We start from the raw sequence: 17,604 nt of genomic DNA on the forward strand, positions 1-17,604 counted from the left end.
TGGCATCAAACTTAGCGAGAAAAATATGTGTGCCCCCACGGTCTGCCCTAATCAAAAGCTGCACGCCAGTGGCCGACGGTGTGGAGGTGTGGAGCACGTTTCTCGGTACTGCATTACATAATCTTCAGGAAGATCCAAGTCACTTGAGGATCCACTTCTATTGTGTCTGCATGCACTATTGCATTTGTGCGCGAGAGACGTCTGCATGGATTCTGCGGCTTTTCTTTTCTTTTTTGTGTGTGTATATATGTGTGTGTGTGTGTATAACTAACCGGTAGGGATACGTTGATGTGATGAGACTACCTGATTTACCTATACGAGGCACCAGCTACACCAATGCCACCTAGCGCGCGAGAGCCCCCGTGGTCTTGTATTATGCGGGAGGCTGTAACAAAGCAGCACGAGCACAATTAGTTAGTGCCACTCACAGCAAGCCTATTAAAAGGTTTGAGGTTAGCGAGAGATTCTCATTATGGATTCCGGGTGACGTACTTCATCAAGTGATCCATGAACGTTTGAAGTGACACGTCGTCGGTAAAGATTGTTTGGCCAGACGCGGCTCCAGCTCCACCATACGGGCCTGTCGTGTGCGTCGTAGACGGGTTGAGTTTAGACAGCAAGAATCGGGCTTGAGAGCCACCGGCATCACAGACAATGAATCGAGGTAGCGGAAATCTGTCCGTGATCAGATCCTATGTTCGAGTTAGTGAGGTTCAGAAGGTACCCTTTCACACAGCCAAACGCACTCTAGCATCTTCTTTTGGCTGTTCCAGCAGGGCTGCAAAATTCTCGTAGCCTTCCTGATCCTGATAGCCAGCCTTTCGCCATTCTGCAACTGTCTCGCCGTGGAAGATGAGGATGTGGAAGAACGTGTCCAGGAGGAGGATGTGTGTAGGCTGAATGGAGGCAGAGTCCAGGAGCACAGGCTGGCCACCATCTTGATCGAATGTGTACGAGTCAAGCGTGGGTTGGATCATGACGAGCGAGTTGCTGACGTCCTCATGATTTAGCACATGCCTGTTAAAGGCCGTCTCATCAGGGGAGTTGTTGAACACTTGCAGGAACGGGCTTCTGCGCAAATGGAACATGAACTGCGGGTAAAGTGTGAAGTTCTTCTCCAGCCTGAACGAGGACGGATCATCTTTTCTGTAGTCGGCGAAGCGTGAGCAAAGTCGGATAAGCATTCTGTCCACCCATCGAAGCACATCGGGGCCATCATCAACCTCCGCTTTAAACACAGCTATTCTGCTCATCAGCACAGCAGCAGCTTCCTGATCGAACGACTGAGCAATCGCCGGGTCGCCGGCTGGTCCGCTCAGATTGCGAGCGATGGTGGTGACACGCAGATGGAATTGACCAGACGAGTGTTGATAGTAAGTCAAGAATTGCATCATGCCCTTCTGCGGTCCTTGCTGATGAGGACTCGGGCCCTGGTTGGCAACCTCGAAGTAGACGCCGTAGCTTGCTTTCGGATCAATGCCGCACATTTTCCAAGAGCAAGTGTTACCAATGCCACATTCAGTCTCACCGACAGAAACAGATTTTTTGTTGAGGGAAACAGCGTGTCCGATAAGACCAGTGACCTTCAGCTCCTTCGTGGTTAGAACCTCGAGTACCGCGTTGAAGCCCATGAGGAGATTGTCATCGTCATCCTTTTCAAAAACACGGATGAAAGACTGCTTAAACATGGACGATGTGAAGCTGTCCGTCAGAATCATGTGGCCGCCAGTAGAGTTACAGAGGCCTTTCATTTCCAGGAGTCCGACCTGGTCCAAGCAGCCCGCAAAAATGTCAATTATGTGGCCGTTGTGCGCTGTGCGTTTGGCCAAGTTTTCGTAGAACTATTTTGGTCAGTCGATGAATATCATCAGGACTTGCTCTTCGAGGGAAACACACCTTTAGTGCCTTCTTGTAATACTTGACGTTGTCGCGATCAATATCATGATGCGATCTCATGGGCTCGCGTAGTTCAGGGCCAACTGTCATTCCCGGGCCCTCCGTAGCTGGGCCACCAGCAAAGAGCATAATACGTCCTCCAGCATTTTGGAACGACGACTCCATGAGGCCGATCGCCACGCTAAGTGCCACGCCAGTGCAGCGCAGGTTACGGCGGTCGTTTGCCGTCGGCCAAGGGTCTTTTTGAAGTGCCTCTAGTGCTTTGGTGAGCTGGAACTCCGCTTGCTGGACCGGCATAAGAAATCTGGATGCTGGCCCCATGGGCATGGGCCGACCTGGCTGCTGTTGCATCCCCGGTCGAGCTGTGGAGGATGACAGGCCTAGCATATCTTGAACTTGCTTCGCAGAATAGTCCTTGTTGCCTCGGAAAACGTACGACTTGGCGCAGCCCTCGTAACCGATCTCGTGTACGTGTGCCTGTCAGCTATCAGCAGTGAATGTGGGTGATTTTACCAATTGTGACTTATTCATACCATCGTACCGTATGTAATAAGGCCGACCAAGGCGTTCTCTGGAAGCAAGCTGAGGCTCATGACCAGAGATTCCTTGAGCGCAGCCAGACCGTCATCTTCCTGGCACAGATCGACAACATAGAAGAATATGGGCGGAGCTGGGGCCGGTCTAGACAATCGATACTCAATCGTTGTGTTTGCGGGATGCAATTCGGGTGGAATCGCGTTCTGCGTAATGTCCTTGTAGTGGGGGGGCAGAGAGTTTCTCGACAAGCAGAAAGGGCAGATCCAGACTCGAGCGCGAACATCGACCTGGCTATGGATGTTGTTAGTCAAACAAAGCAGCCTAAATTGGGAGGTATACCATGGCCTACCAAAATGGGTTCAGCACAGAGCGGCACGGCTGCTTGCAAGTAACTGGCTCAAACTGCAGCAATGGCGTGTCAAGCTTTTCCTTCAGCGGAGTGTAAAGAGCACCGATTGGTACGACAAGTCGCGATGCTTCCTGCACATAATTAGCCACGGTTAATTGGCTGTTTTCATTCTCACACTCACCATGCGCGAGCTGGGAAACACGTTCCAGCTCAGGCGAACACCGTCACGATCCTCCACGTCGCTCCACTGCTCTTTCAAGGCCTCGTACTCCATCTTCCGCGATACAGAGCACAATCTCGCTAGTATTCAAGATTTGGATGCTCAAGGTCTGTATGTCCACGAAATTCTCGGCTTGCGTCACTTGGATTCATTCGTAGTTCCGAGAAACTGTTGCCTCAGCGTCGAAGCTAAGGAGGGACATATCCCACAACATGCACCGTACCTCGTAGTGGACAGTTCGCCGCCCCACTTTTCTGCCCAGCTACACAGCCTACACCCCTTGCCCCCAGCGTGCCCAGCCAGGTGCCAGTTCACATTGATTGGAGGTAGGTAGGAGAGGTCCACCACTAGTATTACCTACCTAGCTAATAACTGATTCAAAGTACGAAGTGTAATTTTTTTTAAAGCACAATCTGGTGCGGGTTGTGTTAGTATCTGTATGTTCTGCGTCGACTGCTATAGAATCTCTTGGCAACTGGAACCCCATACAGATACATGATGCTGTTAGCTGCTGGTAGGAAGACCGTGCCTATGGTACCTTGCTATCGCGTCGGACTACAGAATGCACGACGCTGCGTCCAAACTGAAGCTCACCTGAAGCTGACTTACGATCTCCACGAACCTCCAAAGCCTCGAACAACGCCTGAGCAGGCACCGATTATTTTTATGCATGGGCTGTTTGGCTCAAAGAAAAACAATCGAGCTATGAGCAAGTAAGGGGCTTTCGTATCGCGAATTTTGGTCCGAATAAATACTGAGACTTTCTAGGGCGTTGGCTCGGGATTTGGGCAGATACGTATATGCCTTGGTATGACGATATTTCGAGCCACCGAGAGACTGTTGATTAACGATGACAGGACCTGAGAAACCATGGCCAATCTCCTCATGACAAACAGCATGACTACTTGTCCATGGCAGAAGACGTCTCTAGTTTCATCGGTGATCACGGCCTTCAGAATACTACCCTGATAGGCCATTCTATGTAAGTGATGGCTCTGGAGGAAGACTCACATCATCTCTGCGTCAAACCGCTTACCATGGCGGATCTCCGCCTGTGCAGGGGAGCCAAGACTGCTATGGCACTGGCTCTGCAGTCACCACACAGCGTGGCAGACATTGTTGCTGTCGACAATGCCCCCGTGGACGCGTTGCTAGGCTCGGATTTCTCATCTTATATTCGTGGCATGAAAAAAGTAGACCAGTCTCACGTCACAAAGTTGGCGGAAGCAGATAAGATTCTACAAGAAGTAGAAAAGGTCCGTCGTTTGCTCGATCATTCTTTGGATCATTTGACGCTTACTCGTTGGCTTGCAGTCCCTTCCGATTCGACAATTTCTTCTGGGAAATCTTCATCGCGAGCCTGGTCAAAAGACACAGACATTCAGAATACCTCTCGATACACTTGGCGTTGCACTGGGCCACCTTGGCGATTTTCCCTTTAAAGATCCAACTCAAGTTCGTTTCGAGAAGCCAGCTCTATTTGTGCGCGGAACCAAAAGCAAATACGTGCCCGATGAAGTGCTTCCTGTGGTCGGGCAGTTTTTCCCCAGATTTCGTTTGGTTGACATTGACGCTGGCCACTGGGTTATTTCAGAACAGCCAGAGGAGTTCAGACGAGGTAGCTGCCCTTGTCCAAACAACAATGAACATATGCTGACCCCTTCCTAGCTGTTGTGGAATTTCTGCAGAATAAAGACTAAGTTACACTTATTCATTTCCTACACGCGGCAGAATGGTTCTACTATACCGCAGAAGCCCGTGTAGGCAAGCTATACGTGGAATGAGACTGTGCCGCAGCATTCCTCGTTGCCAGTGCTGCGGATAGGTTGTTGTGTGATGAAGCTGAAGCTGTAACATGTCAGGCAAAGGCCCATATAGAGACATCATACCCATGGCACGGTGTAGAAATCACATTAGTTTAATCCACGACAGGTTGCAGCGTGCTCAAATGAACAAAAAGCCTTGTACCGTATCATTAGCGACATAATCTAACCCCTAGCCGCCGTAGAGACAATGCGCCATTTGCCATGACCGAAACAATGCCAAAAATGAGGTCTCCCCCTCGAGACAGCCTATAAATTTTCCCACATATTTTTCTTCTCGCATTTAAACCTCCTCCAGGACACGCTCCTTGAACTCCCGCTCGACCTTCTGGCCCTGGTCATCCGTCCCCGACTCGCCGTGAAGAGCCATCAGAGCACCCAGATCAAACTTGGGAGCCTTCAGAAGCTTAACCTTGCGGATGTGTACCTAATATTCGTTAGCCTTGCCATCATGTAGCGGACGCGAAGCGTAGCATACGTTCTGCAGGGGGTAGATGCCCTGGGTGGCCTTCTCGATCTCGCGGCCAATGACCTCGGGAATAAGCTTGGAGGTAAGCTGGGTGAGGGTGCAGGTGGAAGCCTCACGCTGGATGATGTCGGTCATCTTGCGACGAATGGCACGGATTTGGGAAGAAGCGGCGTAGGTCGTCTTCTTAATCTGGTTCTGGCGGCGCTTGGTGAAGCCAATGGCGAAAAGACGGATGAGATAATCATCAGTCGTCTTCACAGTGATGTTGGCCTCAATGAGGGACTGCCACTTGCGGACGAGGGAGCGCAGCTTGTCGGATGTGAAGTCGAGACCGTGGAAGTTGGTCAGGCAGTTCTTGCCCTGAACCTCGTCGATACGGAGGCGAATCTTGCGGAACGAGTGATCCTCATCCTTCTGGAGATCAGCAAGGGAAACCTCGACGACACGCCCCTTCAGCGCGTCGTTGGCGTTCTTCAGACCGGTTGTACGGTTGACAAGGGTCTTGCCGACACTGTCAAAAATTGTTAGTTTCGGCAGCGCGGCTGGTCCAAGGTCGTGTTGATGCTTAAACTCACTCTCTGATGTTGAAAGGGTTGGGAGCCTGTGTTGAGATCGTCAGCACCGGTTGCGACAATGTTTTTTCGTGGCGATGCATCTCACCTTAATGGAGTACCAATCCTTGCGAGAGAAGGGGTCGACGGTCTTCTTCTTGAGGCCCTTCTTGCCCTTAGAGAGTCTCTTGTTCCTGATCTGCGATTAGTATGCCGGATAATAGGACATGAGCTGGGAAATTCGTACTTTCCAACCGCCATGATTGCTGCCAAGTGTAATGAGCAATTGGAGGAATCAAAGATGCAGACGATGAGATGGAGGGGGATAATAATTTCAATTTCTTGTGTGCACCAATTTAGGCCTAAGCGAGCCCACAATAACCAAGTTCGGCCGCCTGTTTATCCGGGTCCACTAGGTTTTCCATGAAAATTCTTGAAGCATCGTGGGTATCACGTGACCCTTACAGCATCCCCAGAGCCCGCAGACTTTGCCATTTCTGGCAAGAGACGGATATTCTGTAGATTTGGGTCATTAATACAAAATGTTTGACCGAACCAGCCCAGCAGTATCTTAATTTTCAGCCGGAGCAAGACGCAAATCCAGTCCTTGCGTAAATCCCAAGAAATTACCGGCAGGGTTTTCACACATTTCTCACAGCAACTTCCTCGAAGGCTGGCCGTGTGGCACGCTCCACAGCGCCATGTCGTGTGAGCCTGGTCATCTTATTAATCGGCTGCTATCTTGATCTATCTAGGGCGGCTCCTATTGTCAAGTAATTCATTCTTGTTAAGTTGTTCCTATTAAGTTGTTCTTATTAAGTTGTTCTTATTAAGTTGTTCTTGTCAAGTTGTTCTTGTCAAGTTAGTCTAGTTTAGTCAAGTTATTCTTGTCTAGCCCACGACACTGAAGCATACCACAAAACTCTCTGGGTAGTTCAATTCTCATTCTTTGCATATTGGTATTGTAGCACTGGAAGCGATTGTAGCAATGCTAGAAGCGATACGGTACATCATGGCCGCTGCGCCTACAAGCACTCAGGCCACGCTCATGACACTGGCGGTGAGACTCCAGTGGCATGATGATAGTAACATCTGCTGCCGAGCGACGGCTATCTCACATTTGAATTTGTCAAAGATCGATCAGTGATCGATGCTGCGCACTATCGTTAGTGAGAGTTCATGCATCATGTTGGTTGAAGTCGGGCCGTACTCTTCCCACATCCTGCCCTGGACAGACTCGAGCTGCTCCGACGTCAAGCGTGTTCCCGCAGTAAAGTATCCTGTAACTTGTTAGGGTGATATTGTTCACATGCTCACATTCTCACCAACCAGCTGTAATTTTGGCATCAATCTCTACTCGTGAATCTGCAGGGATCAGCTCTTCAGGTAGCTCGACTCTCTCGTGAATGGGAATTCTGATCCGTCGGTCAGTACCATTGTCTATTGATAATTGTAGGTAACCATACCCTTGGCCAACGATGGCATCATGCTTCATGCTGCGACTGCTCAGTATACAACTTGGCTGAAACTGTTATGTGCTAACTCACTTGCTCATGCTAAGCATGCGATCGATTTTCTTGATGCCAAGCCAGTGGAGGATGTCGGGCATGAGCGCCTGGAATCTCATGTCTTTTACTCCAGCAATGTTCTCGGTTCGGGTGAAGTAATCCGATGCTCGATCAGCTCCACGTTTGCGGGCGTTGTAGACCACTGCACGAGTTAATGGGGGCACGGACTCTGAAGATAGGTTTGTTTGCTTACGATACTGCGTTGCAAGTTAGCAGAAGCTCACCTGTGTTGAGATAAATTCACATACCTTTGTCACTTCGCCCAGTGCTCTTCCCTCTTTTCTGAAATAGATGACGACACCACTACCTCCATTCTGAGCTTCCTTTACTGCCTCTTCTATACCGAAGATCAGGTATGGCCGGCAGGTGCAGATATCGGATCCGAACACGTCGCTGCCATTGCACTGCACGCAAAGTACCAGTTATTGCCTGGTCCATTCTCAGATGTTGGAAACATACATACCTCGTCATGGATTCGTAGTGACAGACGAACAGACTCGTCCGACATTTTGCTCGGATCGCCAAAGCAATAAACGGTGAGGCCTCCTTTGCATCCAGTCAGTGAACGATTTTCCTTCTCCTTCTATCATTTCTGGGAAGCCACAAACCTATTGGCGGGAGAAACACCTTGATATCGCCACGAGTGATCAACTGGATGTTGTCAGTTTGCTATTACACGCCATACGAGCTCGGCTACTTGCCTCTGGATAGCTACCGCCAGTGTGCTCAAACAGCGAACGGCGCAGAGTTGCCTCATCTAGCAGGACTAGTCAAAATCAACTCATCACAGGAGTGGCCGAAAAAATTCTCACCTATTCCGAATCGTTCAGCAACACCTGGAAGATACCAAACCTGAAAGAAGTAAGCGGACGCGGCGTCTGACGGACGTGGTACGTACAGGTTCTACCGCAAATTTGGTGACGGCCAATTCTCCTTGCTTGTTCAAGCAAACCTTTCCATCGGGGATACTAATTCAGTCAGAACCATCGTTATTATTGATACTTACTCTGACATACAGTCTGCCGGCTCGCACGCTGTCTTCCAATTCGGGTAGCTGGTTAGATGGCAAAGGTTAGTATCAGCAGCTGCACACTTCCTATATAAAAACTTGCCTTCATATGCGCTTTCGTGATAGCAATGGTGGGTCGCAGATCAACTACACAGATATTAATATAGAGTTGTCTCTTTCTTCAAGCAGTTTAGACGCACTGTTTTCTTTTTCCATAACGTCTTTATACTGCCACGGTGTAAGATGGCCCCAGGGATCCATGGCTACAATTTTCTTCTTGTCGCCCCATTGAGGAAATGGCCCGATCTTCGCGGCGGGTTCGGTGTTGGTGAAGTCGGGTCTATCTACCATGTCAGAATGAATCTTGTAGAGCTGCGACCAGGCTGTACCTGTGGTCCGTGTTGAGCTCTTTGCTGGCGACCGCCAGTGCGTAGTATACTGAGTAGGAGCCACCACTGCGCAGTTTTGTCAGTACTATGACGAAGGCACTCTGAGAGTACTACTCACTGTGCTACAGTGCTGGTTAGTCGCGGGTTGCGTGGCGCTGCATATTTAGGCATGGAATATACTTGCCTCCCACAGCTGTCAAGAGCGACGGACGATTAGCTTCAAGCTGAGCTTTGTCATTCCAGTGTGCGTCGCAGAATACGAACCATTTCTCCGGCGTATAGTACTTGGAAGTCGAGAAACAGCAACTGGACCTCGCCTCTCAGGGTCTGCGTTTCCCCAGTCGAGTGGAATGGGGTCGATACCGATCTGCTTCGGATACGTACTGGCCTAATGAGTTTCACGTTGCAATCGAATATACGATTGGACAAGACAAGCATACGTGAGCACGATACGGGATGTGAAGCCCGACTTTGGAGACGGTGACGATAAATTCTGCAGCTCTGGTCCTGTCTCGCTCGGGTCATTCTGGCCAGCGCTGGTTGGGTCTCGCTGGAGTACTGTTGACGATACAGTTGAATCAGGCTGTTGCTGCACGCCAATGGCTGCTGTGAGCGAGTCGACAGCACTGGCTAGCTGGGACTGTGCATGGCGCAGCTCGCTCAGCGAGTTAACAATATTCAGGCCATTGCCAGAGTGAGCCATTGTAGCTTCGTGACGGGTTAGGTTAGGTAGTTGTATTACCACAATGCTATGGTAGAGAAAAAACAGTACGTTCAGGCTGCGCAATGAGAGGGAGAGCTTCGATTGAGTGTTGTGTTATTAAGAAGAGGGGAAGAGAGGGGGCAGCTTCTCTTGCTGCACAGTTGAGGCCGGGTGCCTTAAAAGCTCGGCCCCGTTGAATGCGCCACGCCAGGTGACCACCCATTCATTACCTTACGCTACCCGCAACAGATCGGCCAATCAAACAGCCGCCGATACCAGGATGCCGATATCAGCCCAACGATAGCATAGCGCATCTACGCCGAAAGTGCCCAGGCACATATCGCAATCAATTTCTTGGGCCCGTGACAGCCCGTTGTACTTGCCGGTATCAAACATCGTTTTTTTGCCGCCTCACTGGTGCGTTTCTGTGTTTGCGAACCAGCGTGTCTATCCAGTGCCCAGCTACCATCTCCGATTTACAGCCGATTCAGAGCTCCAGCACTGTGCTAGTGGTGGGGATAATGCTTGCTCCCCGCGGGGTACCCAACTGTCAAAGTAGCTCAGGTACCAGCCACCGGTACAGAAGTTCCCGCCCCACCCAAAGGTCGGCGCTGTGGCGGGGCACGCCGTACAGTATGCAATTTACGAGTTGTGATAAGATATGTAACTAACGCGCATGTGTAAGACTTGACCCGCGACGGCCATGCGCACTGTGTTGCCCTCCAGGACACCTCCAAGGCGCAAACTAGACCCAGGTCAAAAGCTCTGGTGCCGCAGTCAATATGGGCAAACGCAAGTCATCACAGAAGCCTATGGGCCCCAAGAAGGCAATGAGATTCTTCGACGCTACGTACGATATAACATCGTTCTGACCACCAACAGGCCGATCCTCTACCTACCACATTTACGTGCTTATTCTGCAACCACGAGAAGTCAGTCACGGTGAAACTTGATCGCAAGGCCGGTGTTGGCCAGTTAGATTGCCGCATTTGTGGTCAGAAATTCCAGTGCGCCGTCAACTGTATGTCATGACTCCTTGCAATATGCTACGGCTACTCGCTCATGACTATGCTTTAGACCTCTCCGCCGCCGTGGATGTGTACGGAGAATGGGTGGATGCCGCAGGTACGATATTTCCGATTCTTCGACTTCCGACACAGGCTAAACATTGATGTAGAGGCTGTCGCGAAAGAAGACAGTGCACGCGCCAGCTACACGGGCACCGCGAGAGCACCGCCATCGAGGCGAGATCGAGCCGAGGAGGATGCGACAAGCGATCGTGACGAGTCTCACCGATACGGCGGCGAGAGTATCGTAGCGGACGACGAAGACGACTGAGCCATTGTATATGCTTTATCAAACACCGCTCGTATTTCCCGACCACAGCGACAATGGCGCAGAGCTTCGGCGCGCGCGCCGCAGTCGACCACGGCTTACCTACATGGTATAGAAGCGATCGCCAAAGTCGCCCAGGCCAGGAACGATGTAGCTAGGAGCAAATGTCAGCACTGGTTTTATCAAGTGTTCAGAGTGAAGGTATTCGATCCATGCATACTTTTTCTCGTCTAAGCCCTGTACAGATATACTGTGTCAGTTTTCGTTTGGGAAGCACAGTAGCACTCATAGGCACATACCTCATCAATGAATGCCGTCACCACCTTGAGCCGCGGGAATTTCTTGACGAAGTTGTTAATGCCCTCGGGGCTGGCGATCAGGTTAAGGAAAAGGATTCTGTCCTCGGGCACCCCCCTCGCTTTCAAAACCTGGACAGCCATGATGGCAGAACCACCTTGCCACTGTCAGCTAGTACCACGCGAATGGTCCTTACTCTGTTGTCGCATTCCTTCTTACCTGTAGCAAACATGGGATCCAGAAGCATGACCCAACGATCAGCAATATCCTCAGGCAATTTGTCATAGAATAGCTTGGGCTGTGCGGTGTCTTCGTCGCGCTGGATCAGAATCTTGCCGATGCGAACGGAACGGCAGCAGTCCCTCAAGCCCTGCTCCATTGCCTCGCCGGCTCTCATGATAGAGACGCCGCAGATTTTGCCTTGGAACATGAGTCCATTGTAAATACGGCCGACGGGTGTAGTGATGTCGTGTTCTATCACTGGCAAATGGTTCAAGCCTTCCTCGACCAGCAACCGGATAATGCGATTCGAGTAGAATATGAAGTCCGCACGGTCTGTTTCTTTATTTCGAATCATACTAGGTTCGTTGAATCAGTCGAGTTCAGCTCCGCGCCAAGTAATAACTTCCACTCACGACAAGAGAGCGATCAGCTGTGGTGTCTGCGGTAGAACATGGACATTCTCGAACGGAACCTCTACGGACAAGGTGGCTCTGAGGCTTTGCGCTTTTCTCTCGTACTTTTCAACGACATCTTTTGTTGTTGTATGCTGTGTCTGATTGCTTGTCATTCTTACTTCGGAGACTGTTCTGCTTGGCAAGATTGTTGCAACTGACGAGCTTTGAGGCTGGGTGGTTGAGTTAAAGAAGCTCTCACCACACACAGAATTGGTGTGGTGCGATGCCCCACCTCACGGCCAGGTCCGATAGATAGATATCCGTACATTGGTGTTGAAAACAGCCTCTTTGTTAAAGAAAGAAAAACGCCTGTGAAACAATTGTTCACTTGCCTGTTAAAACGCGATTTTGGGTGTCACCCACTTGGCTGCTAATAATAGTATTACTGTGGCCGTTTTCGTTCAGTTTAGCATATCACTGTTAGCCTTTTTAAAAGGTGTGCTATTTTCTTTTTGTCTGGTCAGTGGTCGAGTGCCGTGGTGGAATTCTTTTTTTTTTTTTTTTGCAAGCTTCACTTCAATAGGTAGACACTGATGACGCGGGGAAAAAAAAAACTATGGCCAGCTGCCACCAGTTCTTGTATATACCATATGTATCATTCTAATTTATTTCTGGTGCCTGCTGGCTTTTTTTTTCACTTGAATTTTGGTCATCTTTCAAGCAGAGGGGCGACGCAATAATACTTCTTTTTTTCATGGTCTCTGAGGTCGCTCTTTTTACAATTTCTTCTGCCCGCGGCACAAGTTGCCGCTATAATAAATAGTAGAGGTCCGCACGTTGCAATTATTTACGAGGAGAAGAAAGATAAGCCCAGTGTGAATTTATAAAACTCGATAACAAATACTTCATGAATCGTCTTTCTTTCTTTTATATCTTTTCCTCACCGCCATAGTTTCAGCAATACTTCGTAGGCACACTTCTCGCGATGCCAGATTCGTAGTATCCACTTCCCATGCTAAGTTCCTCCCCTGTTCCTTTTCAGCCCAGGTCTCGGGACAGATGCCACACGCTGGTTCCTAGGAGTACGCCTATAACTGGCCATAGCAAAGTTCACCCGAGGCGATCGATACGCCAACAGCAGCTGCAGCAAAAGTACCACAAGCACGGCACAGAAGAATTCGCAATGGCTCCACGTGTGCATTTTATCACAGGCAATGCGAACAAGCTAAGCGAGGTGAAAGCTATTCTTGAGCCCGAAATTGAAGTACAAAGTCTTTCCATCGATTTGGAAGAGGTACAAGGCTCGGTGGAGGAAGTAACTCTGTCAAAATGTCAGAGAGCAGCAGATATAGTGAGTAGTCGAGGCTACGCTCACCAAAGCCCCCGAGCTCTGATATTGATGGAACGGTCACTCTTGCAGGTTGATGGGCCTGTATTGGTGGAAGATACCGCGTTGTGCTTCAATGCATTGGGTGGCCTGCCTGGGGTTTACATGTACGCGAAGCCTTTCATCCTACACCTCCTAGACAGAGCTTCGTTGACAATGCCTTTCCAGCAAGTGGTTCCTAACAACTATTGGTCTCGATGGCCTGAACAACCTTCTAGCTGCCTACTCAGACAAGTCTGCTGATGCTGTCTGCACCTTCGGCTATTCTGAAGGCAGAGGTAAAGCGCCGATGCTTTTCCAAGGCCGCTGCCCTGTAAGTAGCTAGCTGCTCGCATGTCGATTCGTCCTGAAAGCCGACCAAGGCTCAAATGAATAACGCTGTCTGCATAGGGCAAAATCGTGCCCGCACGCGGCCCGACACGATTTGGTATGTCCATAATAGACTCATCATCAGCCTTGCTCGACGTGCTGACAAGAAAAAAAGGTTGGGATCCCGTCTTTGAGCACGACGGCAAGACGTAAGTCTATAGATATGAGATTGCTGACATGACATGACTAACGTTCAACTATAGATTCGCCGAAATGGAACCTGAAGAGAAGAACCAAATTTCTCATCGGGGTAGAGCGCTCGGCAAGCTGCAGAAGCATTTTGAGAAGAACGCAGCTACAGCTTGAAAGCAATCTGGTCAATGCATCAAATCAGTAATATCTGCTGCGATCAAGTGAGACTGCGTTCAAAAGTCGTTAGATGGCAAAGTCCTCGATAAAATGACAGCACATACTAAAGTAATTCAAATTCACTATATTTCCGCAGGCTTTCAGGCCGTAGGCGGTAGGGTTCGAGAGTATCTTGCTTCCGTCTTGGTGAAACGGAAGGAAAATGGTGCGTGGTATCCCTGTAGCGATTTCCAGGGTTGAAGACTAGTAAATGCCATTCGTTGTGCACTGTCTTCTCGAGACCAATGACGGTGAATGAATGGCCTATGTAACTTTAGCATGAGTGTTTATCTTCTCCGCATGCGACTGACCTGGGCGCTGGAAATATATTGGAGGTAGCATGGTGCTCCGGACCTTGATGCTGCCGACCTCCAGACTCGGGAGAGGCCGTTGGAAATATGATATGATGTCGTCTAGAACTTGGTCCAGTGCTGAACGTTCTTTCGAATCTTGAAATCTGCGAGCGCTACATCTAACAACTTGTCAGGCTGCTGTAGCTTCATCGTTGTTCGCATCCTCCGTCTCTCACTTGATTTTCATATTGAAAAAGAGTGCTTGAGCCTTGTCATTCTTAGCTGTGATCCGGTACAGGGCGATATCGAAATGCTTATACGCACCTCTTGTGTCCCGATAAACTTCCTTGTGCCTTTGATGCCGCCTGTCTCGTTCCGACCTCTCGAGTTGCAGCCGTTATCCCAAGCGTCCTCTATTTGATCCTGCAGTTGAAAGATGTTTGGCACACCACCAGGGAAAGCGCGTGGGCCGGTTTCCGTGGCTAATATGAGGTAAGAAATAAGCATTTGGATGTTACGATATCCGCAGAAACTGCCTAGATCACCGTTGTTAGATTTCATGGTTCACACATCGTAAAGAACATTGTGGCCACCTTCATGTCGCAGCTTTGTGATACGATTAACGGCAGGGTGAGCCAAGTAGGCCGATATCGTTTGACTATCGCCATTCAAAATATCGTGCAGCATACGTATCACTCCTTCGGACGCCAATTAGATGCTGCATGTAGTGCATAGTGCAGTCAGCGATGCTCACCGTCTTTGCTGTTGTCGTCGTGAGACAAGAGATAATGTCGTAGCCAGGATGGCATTTGATCTTCGTGTGCAAACTTCCCAAGCTGTTCCTTGGTTACGAATGAGTATGGGGAGATCCTTTGAATTTTTAGCTGGCGTAGCATACCCTCAATTCCAGGTCCTCCCGATTCCTGTCTTGCGTTGGGCCATGATGTCCGTTGAGTCGCTTCAGCTTCAGCCTCGCGCGCACAGTGAATCGATTCCAAAAAACAACAGGAAGCCTTGGCTGGTCTGCTGACCGGGCACCCATTGATACGCACAACAAAAGGCACGATGTCAGCTAGAATAACTGTGGTCTCTGTAAGGAGTGTGAAGTGACGGTGTGCAGATGCTAGGTTACGTCAGGGGCACCCCAGAACCCAACTTTGGTAGTGGGCGGAGTACCCAGCAACCCTGCCAACTTCGTATTCCACGTACATGAAGGACAAGAGCGCAACGTACTGGGCATATGCATTTTTAAAAAGCTATCTGAGTTGAGCCTATGTTAGAAGATTTATAGGCGTTTGTCTAAAGTAGATGCACGCCAACATGTAATGCCCAGCTTTTGTTAAGCTACTACCAGGTATCATTTCTTCTCTCGGTGCGGTAGGCTTTTCTGGGTGCCAGCAGCATCCTTAGGGAGCTCACGCGCGAATGGGATGAATTCTGGTGCACCAGGGAGATATTTTCGAAGCGGTTCGGGGACGCGAAGACCCTTCCAAGTTAGTTTCAGGATAGCTGTCTCGTGAAAAGGTGTAACTTACTTCTTCAGTTTGGTAGTTCTCCAGAACACAGCATAGAGTTCGCGTAGTGGCGCACAGCGTCGAGTTCAAGCAGTGAACATATTTCTTCTTCGTGTCTGTCTGAGTCTTGGCACCAAAACGGATATCTAGAGCGCGCGACTGGTAATCAGTGCAGTTTGAGCACGAGACCAGTTCCTTGTATTCTCCTTGATGGGGAAACCAAGCTTCAAGATCGAATTTTTTGGCAGCCGCATTATTCAGCGCACCGGAAACGATGGCGATGACCTGGTATGGAAGCCCCAGGGACTGGTAGAAGTCTTCGGAAACACTAATCATTTCCTCGAAAGCTTCCCAGGACTTTTCAGGGTCGGTAAGGACAAATTGTTCAACCTGTGTCTTATTTAGTGTAACTCTCATGATTTATCTCGGCGAACGGCTAACCTTCTCAAATTGATGGACACGATAGATGCCCCATGCATCTCGTCCATGAGACCCAGCCTCACGCCTGTAGCAGGTACTGTAACCGGCATATCTGAAGTGATGTTAGTAAAGTGTTTAACGCGCACACATTCTCCGGATATCAACAGACTTGATAGGCAAATCTTTAGCAATGAGCCATTCATCGGCGTGGAAAGCTGAAATCGGCTGTTCAGATGTGGCGATGAGATACTTGTCGTTTGCCTCGTCTCCATCGACAACTTTGTAGAGCTGCTCATCGAAGTCATCCAGCTGAGCAGTCTTGGCCATGTAGTCCCTCAACATAAACTGAGGGGCCTGCAGAGGGCAGTATTCGCGCTGAGAGAGGAACTCGAGTCCATAGTTGATGAGCGCTTGGTTCAGGAACACGCCCCACTGTCGTAAGAAGTAACCGCGGTGGCCAACGACCTTGACACCACGGTCTGGATCGTAGCCATCAAGGCGAAGGAGAACTTCATGATGGGAGAGCACGTTGCGTTTTTCCACGGCAACACCTTCTGGCGCCCACGTACGTTGCACGGCATTGTCGTCCTAGGCAGAGACTTAATCAGTCACAATGTTCACGAGTCGCTCGCGTTGTCAATCATTACCTCGTTGTTGCTGACAGGTACGCTGTCGTCGACGATGTTTCCGACGCTCTTGATTTTCGCCCGGAGGATCTTTTCTTTCTGCGTTGCAGATTCGACAGTAAGCTTCTTCTCTTTCTCAAGCTCGACCTTCTGTTGCAGCAGGTCGTTCGCGTCTTCTTTGGCCTTCGTTTCTCCACATATTAGCTTTCTAAAGCGTCAGGGGCACAAAAAATGGCAGGCCGATGCACCTTCTTCTTGGCTCCGATCAGCTTCTGCACCTCATTGATCTTGCTGCTAATCTGCGAAGCGCTGTATTGAGCTTGTAAATTGGGTGCGTTAGCAAGAAAAATAACACCAGAAGGCATTACAGATTGCTTACTCTTTCGGTGGTCCTCGAATAAAGCGATTACTTGATCGACTATTCCCTCGTCTGCGAACCGGCGACGTTGCGACTCTCGGATGCGATCGGGGTTTCCTCCACGCTCCACAATGAAATCGTTGACATCAAGCATGTTTGCCTGGTAGACCTCTTCTACAATGCTAGAGACGTTTGGTAGTATCGCTGTCGCTTTCTTGTCAACGAGCTAACAGCAAGGGTCGAAAAGTCCTGCCACGGTTGTTTGCGAGAGAGACGTTAGATAAGTGGTACCCCTCCATGGTGGGGGTTTTCTGCCCTGCCCCTCTGACTCAATCGGGTAGCTCTCAGGTCAGGCTGAACCAGCAATACAGCACATGGGACTGTGGCTATGAATCGCTTCAGTAACTTGTTCCACCAGAGGCCGGTATAGATGAAGTCAATTATTATATCAGATGCGAGCGGGTATCCCCTGTATGTAGCAAAAGAAATCGGGCAACGAATCCTCTCGCCGTACTCTATTGCTAGA

The 17,604-nt window shown here is 49.7% G+C and overlaps 8 protein-coding genes across 9 annotated transcripts; 3 read left to right on the forward strand and 5 right to left on the reverse strand.

The window, feature by feature from the left end:
• Positions 1 to 410: 410 nt before the first annotated feature.
• On the reverse strand, positions 411 to 3,056 carry LMH87_004516 (uncharacterized protein; the record flags this gene model as incomplete). The annotated part of the gene is made up of 8 exons (XM_056195747.1): positions 411 to 435; positions 493 to 692; positions 747 to 1,841; positions 1,897 to 2,150; positions 2,232 to 2,373; positions 2,430 to 2,724; positions 2,783 to 2,913; positions 2,964 to 3,056. The coding sequence occupies 8 exons, from the start codon at positions 3,054 to 3,056 to the stop codon at positions 411 to 413; spliced, it is 2,235 nt and encodes a 744-aa protein (XP_056049346.1).
• Positions 3,057 to 3,707: 651 nt separating this feature from the next.
• Positions 3,708 to 4,702, forward strand: LMH87_004517 (uncharacterized protein; the record flags this gene model as incomplete). Its single annotated transcript, XM_056195748.1, has 6 exons — positions 3,708 to 3,715; positions 3,771 to 3,810; positions 3,860 to 3,984; positions 4,063 to 4,258; positions 4,317 to 4,620; positions 4,671 to 4,702. The coding sequence occupies 6 exons, from the start codon at positions 3,708 to 3,710 to the stop codon at positions 4,700 to 4,702; spliced, it is 705 nt and encodes a 234-aa protein (XP_056049347.1).
• A 406-nt stretch (positions 4,703 to 5,108) lies between these two features.
• LMH87_004518 (uncharacterized protein) lies at positions 5,109 to 6,106 on the reverse strand (the record flags this gene model as incomplete). Its single annotated transcript, XM_056195750.1, has 5 exons — positions 5,109 to 5,252; positions 5,304 to 5,805; positions 5,870 to 5,895; positions 5,955 to 6,039; positions 6,093 to 6,106. 5 exons carry the CDS (start codon positions 6,104 to 6,106, stop codon positions 5,109 to 5,111), a joined length of 771 nt encoding a protein of 256 aa, XP_056049348.1.
• An 879-nt stretch (positions 6,107 to 6,985) lies between these two features.
• Positions 6,986 to 9,514, reverse strand: LMH87_004519 (uncharacterized protein; the record flags this gene model as incomplete). Its single annotated transcript, XM_056195751.1, has 20 exons — positions 6,986 to 6,998; positions 7,056 to 7,125; positions 7,175 to 7,260; positions 7,312 to 7,347; positions 7,393 to 7,555; positions 7,607 to 7,610; positions 7,662 to 7,817; positions 7,877 to 7,959; positions 8,022 to 8,064; positions 8,115 to 8,170; positions 8,226 to 8,265; positions 8,312 to 8,381; positions 8,430 to 8,467; positions 8,526 to 8,569; positions 8,623 to 8,762; positions 8,812 to 8,877; positions 8,992 to 9,004; positions 9,076 to 9,117; positions 9,175 to 9,194; positions 9,252 to 9,514. The coding sequence occupies 20 exons, from the start codon at positions 9,512 to 9,514 to the stop codon at positions 6,986 to 6,988; spliced, it is 1,446 nt and encodes a 481-aa protein (XP_056049349.1).
• Positions 9,515 to 10,296: 782 nt separating this feature from the next.
• On the forward strand, positions 10,297 to 10,852 carry LMH87_004520 (uncharacterized protein; the record flags this gene model as incomplete). Its single annotated transcript, XM_056195752.1, has 4 exons — positions 10,297 to 10,341; positions 10,397 to 10,535; positions 10,592 to 10,639; positions 10,692 to 10,852. 4 exons carry the CDS (start codon positions 10,297 to 10,299, stop codon positions 10,850 to 10,852), a joined length of 393 nt encoding a protein of 130 aa, XP_056049350.1.
• A 99-nt stretch (positions 10,853 to 10,951) lies between these two features.
• Positions 10,952 to 11,936, reverse strand: LMH87_004521 (uncharacterized protein; the record flags this gene model as incomplete). Its single annotated transcript, XM_056195753.1, has 5 exons — positions 10,952 to 11,003; positions 11,070 to 11,086; positions 11,149 to 11,303; positions 11,366 to 11,724; positions 11,782 to 11,936. The coding sequence occupies 5 exons, from the start codon at positions 11,934 to 11,936 to the stop codon at positions 10,952 to 10,954; spliced, it is 738 nt and encodes a 245-aa protein (XP_056049351.1).
• An 839-nt stretch (positions 11,937 to 12,775) lies between these two features.
• LMH87_004522 (uncharacterized protein) lies at positions 12,776 to 13,393 on the forward strand (the record flags this gene model as incomplete). The annotated part of the gene is made up of 4 exons (XM_056195754.1): positions 12,776 to 13,114; positions 13,184 to 13,257; positions 13,319 to 13,324; positions 13,369 to 13,393. The coding sequence occupies 4 exons, from the start codon at positions 12,776 to 12,778 to the stop codon at positions 13,391 to 13,393; spliced, it is 444 nt and encodes a 147-aa protein (XP_056049352.1).
• A 475-nt stretch (positions 13,394 to 13,868) lies between these two features.
• Positions 13,869 to 17,232, reverse strand: LMH87_004523 (uncharacterized protein; the record flags this gene model as incomplete). Of its 2 annotated transcripts, none has more annotated exons than XM_056195756.1 (15): positions 13,869 to 13,878; positions 13,933 to 14,131; positions 14,179 to 14,339; positions 14,397 to 14,428; positions 14,485 to 14,696; positions 14,754 to 14,858; positions 14,915 to 14,996; positions 15,059 to 15,186; positions 15,580 to 15,646; positions 15,696 to 16,064; positions 16,116 to 16,206; positions 16,264 to 16,682; positions 16,742 to 16,903; positions 16,969 to 17,039; positions 17,100 to 17,232. In XM_056195756.1, 15 exons carry the CDS (start codon positions 17,230 to 17,232, stop codon positions 13,869 to 13,871), a joined length of 2,241 nt encoding a protein of 746 aa, XP_056049354.1. The 2 variants fall into 2 exon arrangements, with proteins under 2 accessions (XP_056049354.1, XP_056049353.1); XM_056195755.1 differs by having other exon boundaries at positions 14,915 to 15,002.
• Between the last annotated feature and the right edge of the window lie 372 nt (positions 17,233 to 17,604).

Source organism: Akanthomyces muscarius, chromosome 2 (genome assembly GCF_028009165.1).
Source record: "Akanthomyces muscarius strain Ve6 chromosome 2, whole genome shotgun sequence".
Lineage (NCBI taxonomy): Eukaryota > Fungi > Ascomycota > Sordariomycetes > Hypocreales > Cordycipitaceae > Akanthomyces > Akanthomyces muscarius.